Source organism: Sardina pilchardus, chromosome 12, assembly GCF_963854185.1.
Source record: "Sardina pilchardus chromosome 12, fSarPil1.1, whole genome shotgun sequence".
Lineage (NCBI taxonomy): Eukaryota > Metazoa > Chordata > Actinopteri > Clupeiformes > Clupeidae > Sardina > Sardina pilchardus.
In genome coordinates, this window is record NC_085005.1 from 22,844,024 (window position 1) to 22,867,733 (window position 23,710).

The 23,710-nt window shown below is 40.9% G+C and overlaps 1 protein-coding gene across 2 annotated transcripts in view; it reads left to right on the forward strand.

The window, feature by feature from the left end:
* The window catches only part of mmut (methylmalonyl CoA mutase), a 40,327-nt gene extending 22,213 nt beyond the window's left edge, over window positions 1-18,114 (forward strand). For both annotated transcript variants that reach the window (XM_062550232.1, XM_062550231.1), the window contains exons 9-13: window positions 430-545; window positions 1,825-1,956; window positions 5,903-6,050; window positions 10,680-10,847; window positions 15,581-18,114. In XM_062550232.1, coding sequence (XP_062406216.1) covers window positions 430-545; window positions 1,825-1,956; window positions 5,903-6,050; window positions 10,680-10,847; window positions 15,581-15,709 — 693 coding nt within the window. In that variant the 3' untranslated portion in view covers window positions 15,710-18,114. The remainder of the gene's footprint in view (window positions 1-429; window positions 546-1,824; window positions 1,957-5,902; window positions 6,051-10,679; window positions 10,848-15,580) is intronic.
* Window positions 18,115-23,710: the final 5,596 nt, after the last annotated feature.

Here is a 23,710-nt window from a genome sequence, read left to right on the forward strand (position 1 = left end):
ACACACACACACACACAATTTAGTTTCTTATGTGTTATGCAGTCTGCTGATGTTCCCTCAAAGAGTTGAGGCTGTGAGTCAAACTCAAGTTGATTTCCTCAACGACGATTGAATTTAGCCTATGTGAAATTGAAATTAATTTCATAATCCGTCTCAGAAAGACACCTGTTGGAACTGTATGTCCATTTTCATCTTAGGAAAAATAGCCAAAGCTAAGCTGTAGGTGCACTAGTATGCAGCTGATGGTGTGTGTGTGTGTGTGTGTGTGTGTGTGTGTGTGTGTGTGTGTGTGTGTGTGTGTGTGTGTGTGTGTGTGTGTGTGTGTGTGTGTGTGTGTGTGTGTGTGTGTGTGTGTGTGTGTGTGTGTGTGTGTGTGTGTGTGTGTGTGTGTGTGTGTGTGTGTGTGTCCTTGTCCTTGTGTGCATGCAGGTGAGAGAGACTCGTGATCCTGAGGCTGTGACGAGATGCCTGGCGGCCATCGAAGAGTGCTCTCGCACCAGAGAAGGCAACCTCTTGGCGTTGGCAGTGGAGGCGTCCCGGGCAAGGTTTGTACGAGTCCACCGGCATCACAAAGGAAGCTGGAGGACCTCAAGGTCTTAAGGGGATTATAATTGAGAGGTGCATGAAGCAGAAGGCTTTACCAGGACAAGGACTATGTCCCTAGATGTCCCTATCTGTCCACATCCCCATTTTGTTAGGTTAAAAGCCTTGAGACCATTTCAGTTGTTATTGGGTGAGAAAGATATATACAGTCATTGACAAAAGTTTTGTCACCCCATGCTAAAGTTTACTAAAAAGAGGAATATAAAATCATCTTTTGGAAATTGATTTTAATGGCTTATGTAATAAAATGAGGAAAAATCCAACCTTTAAGGACACACCAATTTTCTATGTGAATGAATAATGTATCATAAATAAATAAATGTTCTTCCCAAAATACTGGGGTCAAAAGTCTTGTCACCCCTATGTAACCCTATGGGAATTTAACACATAGGGTTAACATAGGGGCAGGCAGTTTTTTATTTTTAAAGGCTACTTATTTCATGGATCCAGGATACAATGCATCCTGATAAAGTTCCCTTGGTCTTTAGAACTAAAATTGACCCACATCATCACACACCCTTCACCATACCTAGAGATAGGCATGGTGTTTTGTTCAGTTTCGTTCAGTTAGCCTATTAGCCTGTTTGATGCTCATTGAACTCAATGCAAATCAAACAAGCTAATAGGCTAACTGAACAAAACTGAACAAAACACCATGCCTATCTCTAGGTATGGTGAAGGGTGTGTGATGATGTGGGTCAATTTTAGTTCTAAAGACCAAGGGAACTTTATCAGGATGCATAGTATCCTGGATCCATGAAATAAGTAGCCTTTAAAAATAAAAAACTGCCTGCCCCTATGTTAACCCTATGTGTTAAATTCCCATAGGGTTACATAGGGGTGACAAGACTTTTGACCCCAGTATTTTGGGAAGAACATTTATTTATTTATGATACATTATTCATTCACATAGAAAATTGGTGTGTCCTTAAAGGTTGGATTTTTCCTCATTTTATTACATAAGCCATTAAAATCAATTTCCAAAAGATGATTTTATATTCCTCTTTTAGTAAACTTTAGCATGGGGTGACAACACTTTTGTCAATGACTGTATATATTCATTCATTCAACCTTTATTTATTCTCGGAGAGTCATTGATGGTAACCCTCATTTTCAATGAATATGTATGTATGAATACTGTATGTCCTTCAACGAGACACGTACTGTAGGTACTTTGTTCAGTGAATTTTACTGACTGCTAGGTCGCTGTGCATTCCACAGGTGCTCGGTGGGAGAGATCACTGATGCCATGAAGGCCGTGTTCGGGGAGCACAAGGCAAGCACGCGCATGGTGAGCGGAGCTTACCGCAGTGAGTTCGGCGAGCTGGAGGAGATTTCCGTGTGCCACAAACGGTAAGAGAACACTAACAGCCGAAGCTCTCTATTCGCACAACGTATACCGGTAATTTGTTTTAGAAGAACAGTTCCATTGATTGTTGATTGAAGCCAAATGTTGCAGCATATGCTCCTCCATGAACAGGAACGATTCAGTTGTGGGTACGCTGTAGCCCAGCTGTAAGAGTGATACAAGCAGTCCAACTCCACCTATTGCCTGACTACTTCCACGAGTAAGGGATAATGTATAGAACGCCGGTCATTATTGGAAAATAATTCCCGACAGGATGAACAGAACCCCGACGCGCAGCGGAGGCAGCGGCAGCTGTCATTATACCTTCGGAGCGGTGTTATATAATGGGATTTCCCAACGTTCTACCGGTCATTAAGTAAGGGATAATGTATAGAACGCCGGTCATTATCGGAAAATAATTCCCGACAGGATGAACTGAACCCCGACGCGCAGCGGAGGGGTTTTGCTTCGTCCTGAAGGGAATTATTTTCCAATAATGACCGGCGTTCTATACATTATCGCGCTTATTATACGGCTACTTGCCAAAACGAGAAAATAAACTCATCTCAATGTGTCTTTAGCAATGACTTGGCTACCGTTTCGTGGCTTCCGCAACAACTAGCGGAGTGAACCCGTTGCCATTGGCAGCGGTCATTATACCTTCGGAGCGGTCATTATGCAAATATAACGGACCGGTAGAACGTTGAGAGGCCCATTCAAAGTGAATGGGAGCTCCCTCAACATTCTAGAGAGCCGTATAATAAACAGATTTAATGACCGGTAGAACGTTGGGAAATCCCATTCAAGTGAAGGGAGCGTTCTACTTGCATTGTGAAGAGCCGTATAGTAAGACATCTTTAATCATTAAATTAAATTAACTAATGAAATAAATTGCCATCTGTCCCTCAATACTTAGACTAGGATACAAGAGACACCTACGTCACATGTTTGGATATCAATGGAGCACAGACACAAAATGTGTATGTGCAACTTAACTGCACTCTCCATCACTAAATAGACTTTGATTGCATTGCTTTTATTATTACCTCCGCCAAGGAGGTTATGTTTTCATCGGGGCTTGTTTGTTTGTCTGTCTGTCTGTCTGTTTTTTTGTTAGCAAGATAACTCTAGTAATGGATGGATTTCGATGAAATTTTCAGGGAAGGTCAATTTGAAAAGGATTTCTACTGATAGGCCGTGTGTGCCATCTGATTCGAATGTACTAAAAACGTAAAACTCCAGTATAATGTCCGTGTTTAAAACTGGAACCTGCCACGGAGAGCTGTTTATAGTCTTTTTTCTGTCTATATTTATAGTCTGCATCCTCAAAATCATCACTGAAATTCTATAGTGTGAACTTGCCATTATGCATTGCTATTTTATATGTAGGCTACATGTACATATAATATTATACAGAGATAGATGTGTCCGTTAAAGAATGGCGTGTATATGTAAGTTTGATCACATGCTGAAAGGAAACGTGACAAAAACAGGTGAGGGGGAGAGAGCAGCAACCCCAAGAGTGCTCCACGGAAGCCATTGTGGCTTGTTGCCACGTCAACAAAGAAAACGAAGAAAGCAAGAAGCTCTTTTGTCTAGATGTTGTTGTGTGGCTTGATAATGAGCTATTATACTGTTCATCAGCGTGCTGCAAATTGCTCCAATAACATCAATAAGCCTTTCCAACGTTCAGAGGTCCAGTAAATCTGCAAAATTTCCACTGTCAGTGGCAATAGTGAACACGTGTGCTGTGTGTTACTTCTCAGAGTTCAAAATATACAGATGAATGCATGAATGAATTACTCATTTCTTTTAACTTCACTATAAAATGACACAATGAATTTCATGAACATTTGTAGAACAGCTTGTTCATAAGATATTTAATTCTACTCTCTTCAAGTCAGGTTCTAAGAATGTGAATTTTAGACTTTTATGCTGTTATGAAAAACACGTTTAGTGTTTAATGTAGAGATTATGCACCTAGCCAGCTGAACATTTGCAGCACAGTCCAGTAAAACTACACAAACATACCGTTTGGCTATGAATCAAGCAGTCTGCCTGTGTAGAGAGTCAGTGACTGAGTCTAGATGTTTATTTTGGGCATCTGGACACTATACGTAATATTTGACATGGATCTGATGTTTCCATAGTAACTGATGCATTATTAAATTGTTTCATTTATTTTGGCATGGACAGCAAACCAAGAAGGTGATAAGATGGAATATTGAGTTTCTTGTGGTTTATCATGCTTATTGTGTAGCCTAACTCTTAAGCCAACCGTAGCATGCTTCTGAGAAAGACCTATTTCATATCCTATCCATGCTATCCATCCTATCCATGCCACAAAGAGCCACAAAGTTTTGATTACCAAGGCAGAGTTATTGAAAGTGAAGTCCAATGTGTTCAGGGAAGTTTGCCCTTATGCAAGATTCTGAGAGTGAAGGTCGGCTGTGGAACAAGATTGAAGAATAAATGCGATGAAGTGGGACGAGTGCATGAGTACGAGTGAAGATGGACACTAAAAATCAGAGATTGGCACCAGATGCCTGCGCAAGATTATGTTATTATGTGTGCTTTTCCTGCAACTGTGTGCTCACTTACCTGGAATCAGCAGGTCCCAGACTGTCCCAGCTCAACTCCGTGTGGATAAGGGCATCTGTGAAATGACAGATAACGTGATGTAAACATAAAAAGTATTTAGCTGTAGATTTACATCATTGCATTTGAACACTATTTTTCAGTACTACTACTGTACTGCCTGTTCTTACACCGCATTAAAACCTTGAGCCTGCACCAAGAACAGCAGGAGTTGTCGTGAAAGGTGACATGAGTGCATGTGACTGTGCTGCTGACAACTCAATATCAGCAATGGGGACAGCTACAGTGTAGATGAAAAAGAATTAATGCACAATGATGTAAAGCAGTATTATCTATAGCCATGCTCCTGCCCACCAAAAGCCTGTAAGGTAGAAGCCGACACAGGACACAGCCACTCCTGCCTGCTCCAGTGAACATGCGTGCTGCATTAAAATATAAAGCCTTATATGAGTATATGTGATAGTATGGTGGACAGCTAAAGAACGAGCGGCGACAGGAGATATTAAGATAACGCCAAATGCAATCCTTGCCCCCCCCTCTTCCTGTTATTTCTTAACGTGTGTTAATTAAACTGTCAGTATGAATTTTATAAAATGTCAGTCATATTAGCGCAAATTAGTTCCCTCGTACAGGAAAAAATGGGCCATGTTCAAGGGATGGTTGCCCATTATGACAGGCTTCTTTTGTTGGGTGTACAGTAAAAGCTTGCTGTAAGGTATGCCTGGATTTTCCTCTTTATAGTGTGGTAAATTATCTCTTAGCTGCCTGTCAGCCAGGAACTCTTAGTATCTTTATGTAGCTCCTTGTTTTCCACCCTCCAGTAACTTAACAGGTAGAGGAACGCACTAACAGTGCCAACGTTAGATGTTCAAATCCGAGGAAGATCACACACTGATTTAACAAAAAAAGTGAACTACAGTCTACAGTGAAAGGCTAGGGGACATTTTTAAGTATGGCATGAAGCGGAGTTTGGGGTAGTGATGCTCATATGAAATACACAGGTGCTTGCAGATTATCAGTTTGATAAGAAAAGGCACAGTATGTCTGTGCTTAATTGCAAGTCAGGGGAAAAGTGGCGAAGGAATGAATAAAGGAATGAAAGGAAAATTAATTTTTGTAAATGTAAATGATCACTCCAATGGTGACATGGTGACCGTGCTCTTCATGTGTGTAGAGATTTGAACTTTTTGTCATTTATTTTAATTAGTACTGAATACCATACTGCATTTTTACATCAATCTGTGCATTGAGTGGTCATAAGTGATTTCAGTTTATCTGTTTGTTTGTTTGTTTGTTTGTTTGTTTCATATGGATTTTGTTTGTTCTTATGCTATTGTGGTGCCTGCTCCTCAGGGTGGTGGAGTTCAAAAGTCATGAGGGCAGAAACCCACGTCTCCTGGTGGCTAAGATGGGACAAGACGGCCATGACCGGGGGGCAAAGGTCATCGCCACAGGATTCGCTGATCTGGGCTTCGATGTTGACATTGGACCCCTCTTCCAGGTGAACAGTTTAAGGAATGAAAGCATTTGAGTACCAACCTACCAGCTTTATCTAATATAACTTACGACAAGGGCTGGGTGATATACCAAATATACTCGATATATCGCAATTTCCGGTAGGTGAGATACATTGAAGTGCTATATCGTAAATATTATTTCACCATCATCGTTGTTTCAAGCGTTGTCTTTCAACGTGAACAAAACACGTTTCGAAAACGAAATAGCAAAGGATTTTGAAATTAAGCTCACAATGATATCCGTGCATTAAGGCAAAAGGGCTACCTACTGTATATCCACGTCTGACTGTTTTAAAACGACAGCGCAAATGCGCACATCTCACTCTCCACACATGCTTTTCTCGTGCTAAATGTTTATGTTTCCTCCAGTTTGATTTTTAAATTTAACTTATAAGATCTGCGTATTGAAGGAGATTGAGATGAGTTTTTAAGAGTGGACAGGCAGAGGGGCCAAAGAAGAGAGAATGATCAAGCTAAATAACAGGCCCTGATGAATGCTCTGCAAATAGGCTAAAATAAATCAATTGATGTACCCTATTTGTGTGTGTTGAAATTTTGCGTGCACACTTTTCCCTATGAGAAATATTCATAGTAAGCTACTGGCAAGAATTCAAAACTAGTTTCGCCCATGCCTTTTCATACAAATATAAAATGTCATGCAAATGTACCGGAAGAATAGAAACCGCCTGTGACTAATCAAGAATATTTTAATTATTGAAATTATTTGCAGGGATTGGACTGGTATGGTTTAGCCCAGCCTACTGCATCGTACTGGTATGATTTAAAACATCACAGGGTGAAAGTGAGAATTTATGAATTCTTTTTGAGTAAATTTCTAAATATCGAGTATATACTGTACAGTATAGGGTATATTGTGCTATATCACCCAGCTTTACTAGACAAAAGGACAGACAAAATCAATGCAGAGTATGGACGCACGATCCTTCTGTATCTTCCTTTGCCCTCCTAGTGTTCTTTAGAATGTTGATTCTACAGCATTCCACACGTCACACATAACACCAGCTTGATATTGCCTGCTGAAGATTCAATTATGCTGAGCATTACCCTTTCCATTAACAATTCCATTTCCGTTGGGCGTCCATATATTAACTTTAAGCACATATTCCTGGAGGTCTGACCGATTCCAGGAATTCAGACTTGGTCTAATGGCATGACTTTTTTTCTTTTTCAAATTATTTCCATTTTCTGTGTTTTATTCAATTATTCTCTTTCTTTAGCTTTCCTGTTATCTGACCCTCTATCAGGTTATCATTTGCTAGGCCAAATGAGTCATCCAGTTCTGTTCAAGAAATGTCCTCACTGTTCGGTCACAAAAAGAATGATGTTCTTTTTTCTATACCTTTCTTTTGTGCTTTGTCTGTCATGAGCCTCATCTTCTGAGGTCAAGCCTGCAAACCCGGCAGCCAGACTTGTCCTCTCCTAATCTCTCGCTCACACACACACACACACACACACACACACACACACACACAAACACTCACACACCTACACACACACACACACACACACACACCATCTGGGAGATAAAACTGGTAGCTGTTCGCTGTCTGCACACCATGAGACCAGATGAATCCAAAAATTCCTCCCATAGTTGTGCAGATTAAAATGTATCTGGATGGGCTAAGCCTCATCCCCCCTGCTGCATGTTTACAAAATACGGCTCGCCCTCAAAGGATTTCTCCTCCATGCTACCCAGCAGAGCACCAACCACAGGCAAATGGCCTGAACAAGTGATTTGACTGCCGTGTGATCTGTGTAATCCAAACGACATATATAATCGCATTGTTAAAAAGGTTGAAGGGCATGAAAGGTAGTGGTAGTGCAGTGGCTCCTTGAACCTTGCAAAATTACATTGTGATCATTCTCCAATCTCAGGAGACAGAAAGAAGGCTCATGTGGTGATAGAGTGGCTGAATGAAAAAAAAAACACATAAGGTGGCAGACCACAGGCAATTTCCGTCACAAATTCATTTATTCATTCAACCTTCATTTATTCTCGGAGGGTCATTGAGGGTAGCCCTCATTTTCAATAAAGCCGAGATGACAGAAACAATTAAGTAACAAGAGATGCAAAAAAGGAGTATAGGTCTAGGCCTATAAAAAAAAACAAAGTGAAATAAATACATAATAAGATAACATACATTACATTATAGAGGAGGAAGGGAAACATAAAAATACATAAAATATTAACAATAAATATAACAAATATGTGATGAGACGAAAATGGACAACTTGCCATTAAGAGGAGTGCTTGAATGTGGTGATGGGAACAACAGCTGTGGAACTGAGGCATTCAGAGGGATACATTAAGACGAGAGTGTTGAGCATAAAAGCCAACACTGCCTGCCACTCATTCATCACCTCTGTGTTAATTAAGTCTATCAGTTCTACAGGTCAAATTGTGTGCAAATCAGGTGACTGTACATTCATGCTAAATTAGAGTCGAATAGAATAGAATAGAAACTTTGATTGCCATGTTGGAATGACATTCTTTACTTTAGTAATGATATACATGTGACAAATAAACCTCCTTGTATCCTTGTATCCTTGTATTAACAACGGGAGGGGATAAAATAAATAAGTAGAGGTTACCTAGGGTTTTTAAGGTATGCAACAATTGTTCAATTAGTTGTCAATTATTACATTCTTCAAAAAAACAAAGCTATTATGGTGATGGATTAATGGGTTGGAGTCATTTTAGGGAATGAAAGTCCTTAAAATGATCTGATTCCAGATTCTTGAACTTTTCTGATATTTTTCTCTTTCACATGCTACTCTGTGTCAAAATCCGTAACAATAATTAGATAAATCGATAATGAAAAATCTTGATTTTGTTGGTAAGACTTGACTATAGGCAGACTCTTATTCCTATGTACACTTAGGGTAGTTAATACCACCCACACATCATCGATTTCAATTATATTTCAAATAGTAGGAGTGAAGAAGAGGTGGATGCCAAAACAACTCTATAACTGATGACAGATTATTGCTCTAGCCTAGGAGGTTATATTTGTGCTCCTGTTTTATATTTTTGTCTGTCTATAAGCAGAAGAAAAAGCAATTGTCTCTTCCTGTCTTGGTATGCGCTAGCACACATTTATAATGGAAGAACATTGGTTGTCAATGAAAATCAGTATGTGAATGTGACGGAGTTGACAGGTTGGGGGTAGAGATGACAGCAGAGGGGAATGCAGCTGGGCGCTGTTTAGCAGGCGCCATTAGCTTTAAAGAGTACATGTCTGTGCTGTCACTCTGACACTGAAAACTCTGTTGTTCAAATCCAGTATTAGTGTGAGTCATCTTGGATCACAGAAGACAGATAGCAGATAACAGGATGTGACGGATAGCCATACTGATCACATAACAATTGTGCATGCTAGGACATTTTAGCACAAATATGTGTTTGGATGAGATTGATTGACATGCCAGGAAAGAAAAAGGTTTATGTAGGGGTGAATGGAAGTAGCAGAATGAGATGAGTCAACCACAGACCATCTCTTTCGCACAACATCCTGAACATCTTTTGCCCATCATTTGAATTGGGGCTCATTGTCTCTGTGTTTTAGCAGAAAAACATGCAGATTGAAATGTGAACGGGCAGGTTTTACTTCACCAGAGCAGGGTTGGATTGAGGCCAGATCAGGAGGACTGAGTGTGATCCAGGCCCTAGTGTTCAATGTGTTTTTCTAACTCTGAGAATCTAGCATGCTGATCCTCCCTTGAAGTACTTTATTAAACTTCTCTCCTGTCAGGTGAGAAGATTAATTACGTCTTTCAGGGGAGGAGCAGTGTGCCAGAGTTAGAAAAACACATTAAACATGGAGCTGTGGATCAGACCCAGTCCTTATCTGGCCTCAATCCTCAACTCTCTCTTTTTTATTATTATTTTGAACTGTAACTGAAATAATTGATTAGACTTGGAACATACCAGTGTAATATAAATTGAGTAGTATTGTAGATCCTTTGGCACATTTCTTTGGAATAATTTCTGCTAAGGGAATGCAGATTAATTCCCGCTGTGTGGGAATTCTAGTATCTAAAATAAACTGGATTAAACAAGTCCTAAGCATGATGCAACAAGCCACAAACAAAAATCAAACATCAAACAGTTTGTTTGCATCTTAACTCACATGTGACTGCCAATCTCACCAATGTCCCCTTTCTCCCTTCTCTCTCTGTCCTCGTCTGTCCTCTATTTCTCTATATTTGTCCCATCTCTTTGTATCTCTCTCCCTCCCTCCCTCCGCTCTCCTCCCTATCCCATCTCTTTCTCTTTGTCCATTATGTTTCGTCTTCTATCTCTCTCCCACATTTCTTTCTCATTCTCTCTCTCCCGCCCTCCGTCTCCCTCCCTCCTTCCTTCTTTATCTCATTCTTTCCCACCATCTCACCCCTCCGTGCTCTCTCCACCCCTCCTCTCCTCCTCCTCCACCACCACCACCCCCACCCTCTCTCTCTCCATCCCTCTCTCAATTTTCTCTCCTCACCTCATTTGTCCTCCTTGCTTGTTCTTCTGTTCTTGCTCTGGACTGTTGACATCTGGAATGGATGCTGCACCTGGGCTGCTGCGCGCGCCGTTACCGTGGCAACAGACGCCCGTGGAGGTGGCTCAGCAGGCGGTGGACGCGGACGTGCACTGCGTCGGGGTCAGCACGCTGGCGGCCGGCCACAAGACGCTGGTTCCCGAGCTCATCAAGGAGCTGAGGAACATGGGCCGCCCCGACATCCTGGTCATCTGCGGCGGAGTCATCCCACCCCAGGTGCCCCTGCCTCACCCAAAGACCCGCACACACACGTTTGTTTACATGTTGTATTTCATACACAGGGGTAATTCAACAAAAGCAAAGAATGCTAGTAAATAAAAGCGTAAAAAGGGCAAGAGTTCAAAAAAAAAATGCTTTAAAAGTTTTACAGAAAATAAATTAAAAGTGCATCCGATTGCACACACTCACACTTTAAGTCACCTTGGTGCATTAGTTTGCATTAGTCGCACATGCACATAATTGTACCAATTCCCCAACATGTTTTGTCACACACGCAGGTTAAGGACTACGGTTTGGGCAACATTTAGACTTTAGATGTTTGCTATGGAGCTTGGTTACCAAACTTGAGTTCCTACTCTTTTGATCCCGTGAGGGAAATTCGGTCTCTAACCCAGAGCAGTGAGCTGCCCGCTCAACAGAAGCGCTCGGGGAGCAGTGAGGGGTTAGGTCAGTGCCTTGCTCAAGGGCACTTCAGCCGTGGATCTCTGTGTGGGAGAGCAGAGCCCACATTTTTCCTACTGGTCTGGGATCAATCCGGCAACCCTTCAGTTACCAGCTCGAAGCCCTACCCAGTAGGCCACGGCTGCCCCACACAGCCTCACACACCAAAGCACGTGCACACATGCACTAGCAGACGCTAATGTGAAGGCCAGGCAAATAGCATTAGCATTTATACAGCTCTTTTCAGCTCCAGGGCCATCAAGCAGCCCCTTGAGTGAGAGGCAGGGTTAACAAGACCCTGTGGTGTGAGTGCTTGCATGTGTGCGTGCGTATGTGTGTGTGCGTGTGTGCGAACGCAATTAGATGTAATGACCGCAAGCAACAAAACAACTGACAGCAAACATAGATGACAATGACATGATTTTCGATTGAAAATACAGCAACAGATGGAGTGCTTTATGGTATGCAGGTGTTTTGCTGCACCAATATTCTCTTACATGCTGATGTAAAGCATACAGTTGTTGTAATTGATGTCTATAGGCATTTAGCTAACAGGAGTCAATGCAAAAAAAAAATTAAAAAAAATTGAATGCATCTTTTCAAGGTCACTGCATCCTTTTATGGATATGTATTTGCAGAATTTGCATATTTCTTTTGAATAATTTATCAGTCTGATGGAAGAGGCCCCTGATCTCTTGAGAATGCTATTTTGTCATAAGAATACCGCAGTGCCTATCCGACAGTGCCCTGTCAAATCTGGACAGCAATTGAATGTGTTTAGTGTTTGTTACCTTACTTTGATCCACCTCAAGGCCATGTTTGGGCATTCATAAAGGTGCTCTAAGAAGCGATGTTGGGTAACATCACGTCTGTTGACATTCAATCAAAAAAAAAAAAAAGGAAATGAAAGACTGATACTCTCTATGTCCCACTTTTTGCAAGTCTAGGACTTAATGGAAAATAGAAAACAACCTTTTAATGGTTTAGTCATACTGAGAACTTGTTAGCCTTCTACCCTACAAGGTTTGGGTTGGCTATGAATAATACTTTTCATAATACTAATATGTGTTATCTGGCAGCAAAGAGACTAAAATAATACCAAGGGCTGAAAACATACGCAAGAAACATAGTCAAAAGGTAGACATAGGATTTGAACAGAAATATTTAAACGGCCTTGGATTAGGGTTCCATTCATGATATACTGTAGCCAAGGTTTGATTAAAAATCGGAGACAGTCAGGCAACAGCCTCATCTGATTTGACACGGAATGACCCTTCTACAAACACTGACAACACAGATGCACATAGTAGCAGTTCTGCCTCTAGCTGAAAGCTTTATGAACTTGATGATAGGTCGTCTACCCTCACATTTCATAATGGTAGATGCCAAACCAGACTGTCAACTGGCGTTGCCACTATAGCAGCCTCCTGAGAATGATGGGATGCAATAGCGGTGGAGGTTGGCCGCCTCAATTCTGCTAATGGATAGGAGGGCATATTGTTTGAGTTGTGGTGCAAGATTATGGTCTTGATCTAAGATCAGAGATCCGTGCCCTGTGAGTGGTAATGTGCTCATTATCTCTCAAGGGCATAAATAGCAGCCGCCTCTCTCATGCTTTCTGTGTGTGTGGTTTGCGAAATTCCTCGGCGCTCTGCCTCCGATCTAGCTGCTTGGCCTGTGTGACCCTTGGAGTGCGTGCCTTTGCCCTCATTATTGAGTGTATTGAGTGTTTGCTGGCAAGACAGAGTGTGTGGAGGCACTGACGAGAGGTGCTAACCCGGTTATGTGTGTCAGTGTGCGCAGTCTCGCTGTGGAAGTGGAGAGGTCGTTAGTAGTAGTCAAAACTGGTGAACATGCGGGCTGGTTCACTAGATAACACCATGGTTCAAAGGATTCTGAACGGCACCGGTTCAACACCAGGTCCAACACCAGGTCCACTGTCGGTGGAAAACCGCCTATAGTTGCAAAAGGGAGGGAAGGTAATCTCATCGCCCCCTACTGGTTGCGTTCCTACAGCTTAGTGGATAGATAGATAGATAGATAGATGGATAGATAGATAGATACTTTATTGATCCCCTAGGGCAGGGCTATTCAATTAGTTTGTAATAGGGGCCAGTTTATGAAAAGTATCACAACTGAGGGGCCGGAGAAATACCGCTTGAAATATGAGTAATTACGTACAAATGTAGATACAATAAACTACAATAGCACCAATATGGGTGTTCAAATGTTGCATTTTGTAAATGCATAATATCAGAGCCCGTCCCTTATTAGACATTCTCTGATAATATCGTTTTTTGGTGGTTATTGTGTTTTGGGAATATTTCTGCCACAGGCCCAGACTACCACAGTGGTAGGCCAACATTGGGAAGGTGACACTGGATCTATATTGCTAATATGTTGCATTTTGTAAAAGCATAATTATTTTGTGGTTATTTTGTTGTATTTGTGTTTTGGGAATATTTCTGCCACAGGCCCAGACTACCACAGTGGTAGGCATTGGGAAGGTGACACTGGATCTGCATTGCTATGGCTAATATGAAATCTGTGATAGGCCTAACATTAACAACAATGGAATCTGAGCTTTGCGCAGTAGGCTAACTGCTAGGTCCTTACAATTTCCAATGGGCACAAACAGGTTTCAAACAGTGTTTAAATGAATTAAATGTGCGTAATCGGTCGCATATGTAACTCTTCTCAACACATTTAACGTTCCCACCATTTAAATTGGATGAACGTGTTCACAAATCAATGTTACTTACAGTGGACTTGACATCAAGGCGATGGATGTGTATTAGTTTCACACTGAAACTATTTGCGTGGTGCAACCCGCTAAATGTTATTATAATACTCCAACGTAGTGGCAATTTACGTTGAAACTGAGCTAAAATGGAACTTATGTTCAACTCGGTCAAAACGTTACGTGCAATTGGCTGAGGTGCAGTGGCTGCAGGACTTCAGAGCGAGTGAGAGCATGCAACAGAACTGATGCCACCAAAGTTAAACTTTTAAACCGACTCCTATTTGCTCCAATAGCTACATTACGAGTGGCGAATATTTTCGCGAAGATCTGCTTGGACTGGAGAGGCACACTACCGCTGAGATTTCATGCACCAAAAATGCTTCATGCTTTGAGGAAAACAGCTTGGATTTGGCGCACGTCAACATGCCAATTAAGGCACCTCTTTGTACATATAATATCCAGTAACAAAGTAGCCTACAACGTCAACGCACCACACATAACATTATTTATAGGCGCTACTCGCAGTGTAGCCTATCACTGCACCTCCATTATCGTGTTTTCCACCAGCTATTTACGTCTGCTACCGATCATAAGGATTTGCTCATATATAACATCAGCCAACACTTCAAGGGCCACTACAAAGTATCTCGGGGGCCGGATCCGGCCCGCGGGCCGCTAATTGAAGAGCCCTGCCCTAGGGGAAGAAATAATGGAATTCTGATAATGGAATGATGGAATTCTACATAGCATAAGATCGTGATCTTAATTCTAAGGCAGTAAATTGCAATTCTCATTTTGTACAGGATCGCGCTGCCCTAGTGCAATCCAATTTCTACTAAGGTTTTGAAGCTATCACTACTTGTCAGCTGTCCACTGTCAACAAGCGGATTGATTGAAAATGTGGTGCATTTTCAAAGCTTCTCGGGTTTGTTGAGGTTGAGGTCTAGAATGTAGAATGTCACTCTTCAAGCACAGGCGTACATGAACACATGACTCAGCAAAAGTAAAAAAAAAAAAATATATATATATATAAAATGGGCTGATCCTTTTAGTGAGTGGTACAGTAATACACAAGTGAAGGTGGGAACAGCAGTGTTAAGAACTGGATTTATTCTTTCCAAAGCTCAAAATTATTTTTGTCCCTTTCATTTGACCTAAAACTGACTCTTAAAATGGTAAATTTGATCCTAGACGTGGAATGCATCATTTTAGGAAGGCATGTTTGCAAGCAGCAGTATCGCAACCAACTTTCTATGAACTGCTATTCACAGTCCCATCCTGATGTAGGCAAAAGTGTCAAAATAATAACCTTTTAAAATCACCAAATCCCTTTCTCTGTTCTTAAGTAGCGCTCATGTTCTAACATAACACCCTCTCTACTATTCTCCCTCGCTCATTCTCTCTTTCTCTCTCTCTCTCATTCTCTCTCTCTCTCTCATTCTCTCATTCTCTCATTCTCTCATTCATTCTCATTCTCTCTCTCATTCTCTCTTTCTCTCTCTCATTCTCTCTCTCTCTCATTCTCTCTCTCTCTCTCTCTCATTAGGACTATGAGTTCCTGTACGAGAGTGGGGTGTGCTGTATCTTCGGGCCTGGGACCAGAATCCCACAGGCAGCTGTGGAGGTCGTCGACAGCATCGAGAAGAGTCTGGAGAAGAATCGGCAGGCCATGTAAACACACAGGCTATATTTAGACTGCTGGAATTTGCTGTGGCCTTCTGACACTAGTGTTTAGAGAGAAAAATGTTTTTGTATGTTTTGTAGCAGCAGGGGTTGAGATTTAATACAGAAGCCGGAATAGACTTGCCTCGTTTCGCTGGTCTGAACTGCTCTGAAAGCGTACTCCTCATTGCCATCACTCTGAACACTTTAATGGCTGTTTGTTTGAAGTAACAAGGGAAGATAAATTGTTCATAGGCTAATGTGTAGTTCTGTCCATGGATCGAAGTGGATTTCTGACTCGGCAGCCGTCATTGTAAAACACTGAAATATCAGATCAGTTGATACTTACGTATGGGGACTTTGTTTAAGTTTTTTGGGTTGAACATGATTTTGGTGACATTTAGCTATTTTCTATGTGTGATGTCAATGAAGCTACAGTATAGTGTAGCCCTGTCAACTTTCCACTGAACCAAATCTTGGCATCATTCTGAAATACCAAAATGTTGGTTAATTTTCAACTTCCTCATTGACATTTAATTTTGTCCATCCTTAATCAGTATTGTACTGCACTCAAAAATACCCTGTTTCAATTGAGGATCTTTTGTGTATAATGTCAGATCTGCGATTGCTCAAACACCCCTCAACTCACAGCCCCACCCTGGGGACGGGATCAGAACCTTTTGTCCTCTTGACCCCTTGACCCTGCCCTGGCGTACTGTACAGTAGGTCCGCTCGGCGGATGAAAGTGTGATGATGGGAGGCAGGTTTCTCCCTCCGTCTCTCTCCCTTTTCCTCCCGCGATGTTCCCATCGCGTTCTTCACTCAGTGCTGTCTTCTTCCCAACCCTCTCTCCCTCCCTCCCTCACTCACTTGCTTCCTTTCCTTCTGTCTCTAATCTCCACACTCTCTCACACTCCATCCCTCCCCCCCTCCCTCTCGCTCGCTCTCACTCTCACACACACACACGCGCGCGCACACACACACACACACACACACACACACTTACTTTCTTTTCTGTGTCTCACCCCATTGGTGGTACGAACTTTTATACATCCTACACCACAGTGGAGTCTACTGCAACAGTGGAGTCTACTTCTTGTGTGTGTGTGTGTGTGTGTGTGTGTGTGTGTGTGTGTGTGTGTGTGTGTGTGTGTGTGTGTGTGTGTGTTTGCAGGCCTAGACCCAGTCGCACACATTCATTGGCTTAGCATTACTCCCCTGTTGTTGTTGTTGTCATGGTTATTCCTGTTGTCGTGCTTTTCTCCTATGTTTCCCTCTTTCCTCATCTTCTGTTTCTTGCGTGTGCTTCCTTCATTTCTTCTTTCTTCTTTCTACCCATTTTCATCTCTTCATCATCATAAAAAAAAACCCTCATCATAAAAAAACAAACCCTCGTGACCACTATAACGCATCCAAAACGGATAATAACCATAAAGGCTTGAGGTGTAATCCACATTAGGCCGGATCCAAGTCAGACTCCCTTGCAGAGGCCCGTGATTGGTCAGCTAGAGACTGTGTCAACAGCACTTATCAGCCCCTACTTTCCATTGTGTGGTCTCTTTGGCAACTGAGAGAGCACTAATTCTGCCTTTGTAACAGTAACCTGTCAGGAGGGTCTGTTTGCCTGTGCCTCTTGCCTAAGCTGCCTCTTCCTCTTCCTCTTCCACTGACACATTGATCTAATCGGGACACATATTTAGTGGATCTCAATTGACAGTTTAGCATTGTTGGTGTGGGGGGGGGGGTTAAGGAATCTTAGGGATTTAAAGATCAATCAAGTAACCTCTCAAAAACATCAATATCACTAATAATCTTCGCTGTCTTTGAAAAGCTTTTAGAGGCACCTCCATTGACATGGCCTACAAACTGTAATGCATTGATTTGTCACTGAATGGCAAAACCACAGGTGTCCATGCAGACAAGGCTTTCTGTAAGATTCCCACTGCTTGTTGTAAGATCAAGAGACGTTGACAAGCTAGTAGAGAATGAGAACATGCTAGTGGTGGAAGAACAATGCCATATTTAAAATAACAGCCTCTTTAATTACCTTAATTTTCTTAAATGTCTCAATTATGGAGTGTCTTCTCTAATTAGTGTAAAAATGATGGCAGCCATTGACTTAGCTCTTAGCGAAGACCCAAGGATTCTGTTTTGGTTGTGTGAGCGTGTGAGCGTGTGTGCGTGTGTGCGTGTGTGTGTGTGTGCGTGTGCGCATGTACATAATTTACTTAGATTTGGTCAGGACTGTGAATGATTCATGATGAGTCAGGGCATTGTGTGTGGAAAAAGACTGATTTGTAGGTTTTTGCTGGAGGGAAATATCATCATGCATCCTCATGTTTCCACATGACTAGAATGTTGATTGTTTGAAGCCTTGAACTTTGTCAGAGGAAATTAATAAAAAAAATTAATAACGTTGTTTTTTTTCAGTCAATTTCACTGATAATATGAAATATTATATCAATCCCATTGTAGGTATGAGAAAACTTGGAGCAGATTTTTAAATTGAATAGTAAACAATGAAAAAAGCGGAATCCCATGGTTACATGAAATGTGGTATCAAATGATGGCTGTATTTCATGTGAATATCATATATTTTCAAATATTTCCTCAAACATGACTCTCAGATCTGCAATTCTGCTGCATTATTTTTCATTAGGTAAAGAAGACCTCCAGTATGAACAAATCTGGTCTTCATCTGAGCAATGCCATAACTCAGGAAAGCAAAGTTTGATATGTCATCTCACCCATTTTTTTTAAAAATCCCATAATTTCATGTAACATGTGTCCTGTGTCGCCGTTGTTGCTTCTGTATTTTCTACATAAAAATAGAAGGCACAACAAATACACAACTTCCTTGTAAATAACGTTGGTTTACCGTAAAGAAAGCAAGTTAGCAAGTCCGTTGAAGGGAAGCTAATGTTCGAATGTAACCCTAAGCTGTAATGTTTGGATAAGAAGCTCAGTCCAGCCTGCACGAAAACCATGACGGAAAGTCAACTATTTTACAGCTAAGAAACGTCCTTCCTATTGTCTCAGTCTATGTCCAGTTTAAGTGAGATTTCAATAAGAGCTGATTTTTTTTTGGTGACACACAAAAAAAATACATTTTTGAGACCAGAAATTTTCCTTTGGGAATGTATCCTTCTTTTCTGCTGTCACAATTGTAGGGTCCTTGGTGTGATTAAACCCTAATTAACTTTGTCTTGTGGTAGGCTGAATAATACACATTACTCACAATCTTCCATTTCACAAAATTCTTCCTCTAGTCTAAAACATGTTAGCCTGATCTAACAACTTTCTAGCAGTTGATTTTGGGTTTTTGAATTTTAGTTGTTTTTTTGTCTTCTGGCCTCGCTGCTACTTAAATGCAGAACTCATGGTGGAATACTGTATATGTGATTGAGGCCACTATCAATATGGTGGCACAACATGGCCGGTCATAATGAGGTTACTTCCCAATTATGTAGCTATAGACTTAAGGACTCATTCTAAGTTAATGAGAATTCTTTTTTTATTACTATTTCTTTTTTTACCAAGGCCACATACTAATCAGCACACATCTTGAAATACACTTACAGCTTACGTTAATTCTGGATAATGTGGTGCTGTATGTCAGAATATCAGTAGGCTATACATTGTATGTCATGCTACTGAGAACCAGGAGACAGGGTGACACTCTGAAGAGTTCACCTTTAAAATAACTTTTTTTGACCACATAATTCCAAGCAAATGCCACCATGTAAACCAAGTGGTTTATCCACCGTTTTTTATTTGTTCACGGCAAATGATACATTCACTTCTCCATCGTTCAGCAGACATCACACCAGGGACACTTTGCAAACGCATATTTGTTTGACAGACCATGTAGGAAGCACTGGAGCTTTCTTTCAAAAAGAAAATGAAATGGTCAAAGAGAAGTATATCATACTGTGTACAAATTCTCCGGACACGTTGCTCTGAGAAGAACACATTCGGAAGGGTAGAACAGGGTTCAAAGAAACATTGATTTTCTCTGAGCCCATACAAGTCTGATGAGTCTTGGGCTATTTCTCAAAGTCGAGGATTCGTGCTTGGTAGAGCTGTGCTCTGCTGAGACATATCCTTCAATGGTGAGGCCACACACAATGAAATAGACGAGCGAGTGTGCAGGAAGCTACAGGTGTCAGGCTCGGAGCCAGAGAGCAACGAGTGGGGGGGCTATGAGCATCGACGGGGGGGGCACCTGTCGGGGGGAGGGGGCAAAATACTGCAAATATCTACTACAGAGCACTCTGTTTGGGGGGGCACAGAGACCTGTTTGGGGGGGCCTGGACCCCTATGGCCCCCCCCTGGCGCCGAGCCTGACAGGTGTACTTTATTGAAAATCATGCCTCCTGCCCACTCCTTTCAGAAAAAAACAAACAAACAAACAAACAAAAAAACAATGATACACTACAATGTTATGTTTATGTTACCCAGTTCTCCCCTATTAAGGAAAACAAAGAAGCCAAGACACTTTTTATGTGACAACATTTCATCAAAGCACATGAATATGCCTTCATACTGTACCATGCAGGCCAACAACCCTGAGTATACTTGTCTGATACCATTTTAGTCAATTACAGATGGGGAATCACACACACACACACACACACACACACACACACACACACTCACACTCACTCACACACACACACACACACACACACACACACACACACACACACACACACACACACACTTGAGGGGTTTTACCCTAAATTTACAACATGTTAAACTCTCAGGGATAAAGGGGAGACAGGGTGGTTGATATACCCGTGTATGTTCTACTTCTTAAAGAACTATATGATACTCAATCCACATTCTGTGCGAAAAAAAATCAAGACAAGGTCACAAACATTTTTCTGACACTGAAAACAAAACACCATACACAAAATAGGATGTCTTATTAAAGACTTTTGAGCTCTTTTGGACAACTTCAATACTTATAAATACTATGATCATAGCATACAGTAGTTGGAATGTGCATATGCTAGATCAATTTATTCATAACAATCTTGACTAAAGATCACCTATTTCGGAGCTTTGGCACTTGTATATAGGAATAATTTTCTCTTTAAGAATGATGTTAACATCCTGAGGCCTGTTTTGGGTCGAACTTCAACTTATCAGATTACTCACTTATCCACTCATTATCTTGAACTAACAACCAAATGTGAATAAATATCCGTTATAACATAATGTCAGAATCACCTATGCCTTGTGTTGCTCAGATATTGACCAAAGTTGGCATATAATCCAGCTGGCTTTGGACCCAGTTCATATCACAATCTGTTGTAATACCATTTTAACTTCAATGCAATACAACTCAAGTCAATTGAATGTGAACTAGCACGAACGTAATTGTTCAGAACAACTCAAATCTTACATAATTTTACACATAGCCCCATCAAAGGTACAATTTACAATTGTTATTTTGGCTAACCAGCCAATCAAATTACATCTCTTCATGGTCCCAAGCAACATGTTGATTGGATGGAATAGTGCACGTCTCAGAAAGATAATGGACTATGAATAAACAATGCAGCTGTATTTGACTTGGGTGTATTGCATTACAGTTGCGAATGTCACGTTTGAATTATCTGAGAATGCCTTCTTAGAGGCCTTAATATAGCCTAGCTCATGACCTAATCCAGTTAAACAGACATAAGGTAGATTATTATTCAAGAGAAGAACATTATAAAGAAAACTAGAAAAGCACTCTAAGAGCGCAGACCTCCGCCAAGCGCCTTATTGAGTCCATACAAACACTCGTATCAAGCATGTATTTGAAGCATGTGCGTCAAGCCGTTCTAGAGATAATATAATGCGCAAAGCATTAGAGATATGGCTGTGACTTTTATTTTGACACACAGGAAACACTTCAACAGGATGTGTAGTTCAGGGAGAGTCAGATTGTATGCTTAGAACCTGAGACCATTGGATTCACTGGTGTTCTGATTAGCCCGAGAACTACTCTGGGAGCTTAACGAGCGCAGCTGGCCTAGGCCATTGCGACATCACAACCTCCATTCAAGTGCATGGGGGAAAAACATAACAGCCTTATAGCGTAATGTTGTTAATTAGTCCTTTAATTAAAAATAATCCTGCCTCCAGATCACTCCCAAAATGTAATGGTGTCTTCCTTGGGTCATTTCAGACCTTTCCTGAAAAATTAATGGAAATCCATCCATAACGTTTTTGAGTTATCTTGCTAACAAACAGACAGATAGACAGACAAACAAACAGACAGACAAACAAACGCCGGTCCCCGATTATCTTACAATATTTACTCATATGTTGAGAGCAAAAGGTGTAGAGATTTTGCTGTTAGACACTGAATTGTGCAGATATAAAATAATACTGATGGAATAAAAATCCTTCATGTTCATATATACCTTAGCTGTTTAAGATAATGTAGAATTAAAAAAAAAATCAAAACATTTAGAAATGTGAAGATGAGACTATAGTAACTTTAACACCAGCAGCGCGCACACACACGCACGGATACACAAAGTGATATCCTTAAAGGAACACTTCACCGTTTTTTCATATTAAACTATGTTATTCGCTTAACTAAGACGAGTTGATACATACCTCTCACGTTTCAATGTGTGCACTCACTGGCTCTAGCGCGCGGCGCAACTTTGATAGCACTTAGTTAGCCCAATGCATTCATTAGGATCCAAACAGAGATGAAGTTAGAAGCGACCAAACACCTCCATGTTTTCCCTATTAAAATACAGTTACACGAGTAGTCACACGACCAAGTATGGTGAGACAAAATAAAACGTGGTGCATTTATAAGCAGGTAAAAGCTTTTTTGCTTGAAAAAGTGCTCTTGCACCTTCAGTTTCACTTAGACTCTGCGCAGTAATATCCTCACTCCTAAGTGCTCTCAAAGTTATTCCGCCACACAAAATAGTTATCCCTTTTACCTGCTTAGAAATGCACCACGTTTTATTTTGTCTCACCATACTTGGTCGTGTGACTACTCGTGTAACTGTATCTTAGTTAAGGGAATAACGTAGTTTAATATGAAAAAATGGTGAAGTTCCTTTACAGTAAAATGTGGCGACCATACAATAAGCGGGTTCAGGGTTTCAGTTAATGAATGTAAGGGGGATCTGAGGTCTAATAATTAATTCCCTAGAAGGATAAGGAGTTAATGTCACTGAATTGAATGGATCAGATGGTCTATTGTCTTTTCTTTGATCTTACTAGGAGGTAGCTAAATCATTAAGCTGCAGTTCACCTGATTTTGTATGAAACAAAAGAAAAAATATACAGAACTAATTTTGCACTGCCAACAAGGACAAATGACAATGACTGGAGATTAAATATTCCCTCGGCATTGAATTGCCAAATCCAATACAAAGCCTTTAAGAGAGAATCTGTGACCAAATGACCATAAATCATAATATCAAAGCAATCTGAACTGGAATGCTGAAAACAAATTCAAGAACGCAGTGGACAACTTTTCTAGTCCCATCTTTACATTTCTATTCAAGGGTGACAAAAGAGAAATTCTTGACTCGAATGAATCTTTTGTTAATTGTTATTAAATTGTCAAAATTGTGTTGTAAACAGACTGTGGGATGATTTGACAGTGGCATTCTGTTTCACCATGCTCCTTGTCATCTCTGTCCACTTGACATATGAGTGAGACAGGTCCCTAGGAGAACTTAACTTGAATGCTGCTTCATAAGACAATCATATCATGACATACAGTAACTACTACAGTTAGTGCCATAAATACTTATGATAAAAAGTTGAAGTAAAGTGAGCAGAAAATGCAGACTTCCATAAACTTTTTCATATTGCACCACCTTTTGTCCAGCACCTACATACACTGTTATGTGTACACCGCTTTGACATTTCTTTTTGAATCAAACCACTTCTAGAAGCTCTCCCACGGCTCCTTTTAAAGAGCCATTCACACCAAGAACGATAACTATAACAATAACTATAAACAAATATCGTTCGCGTTAAT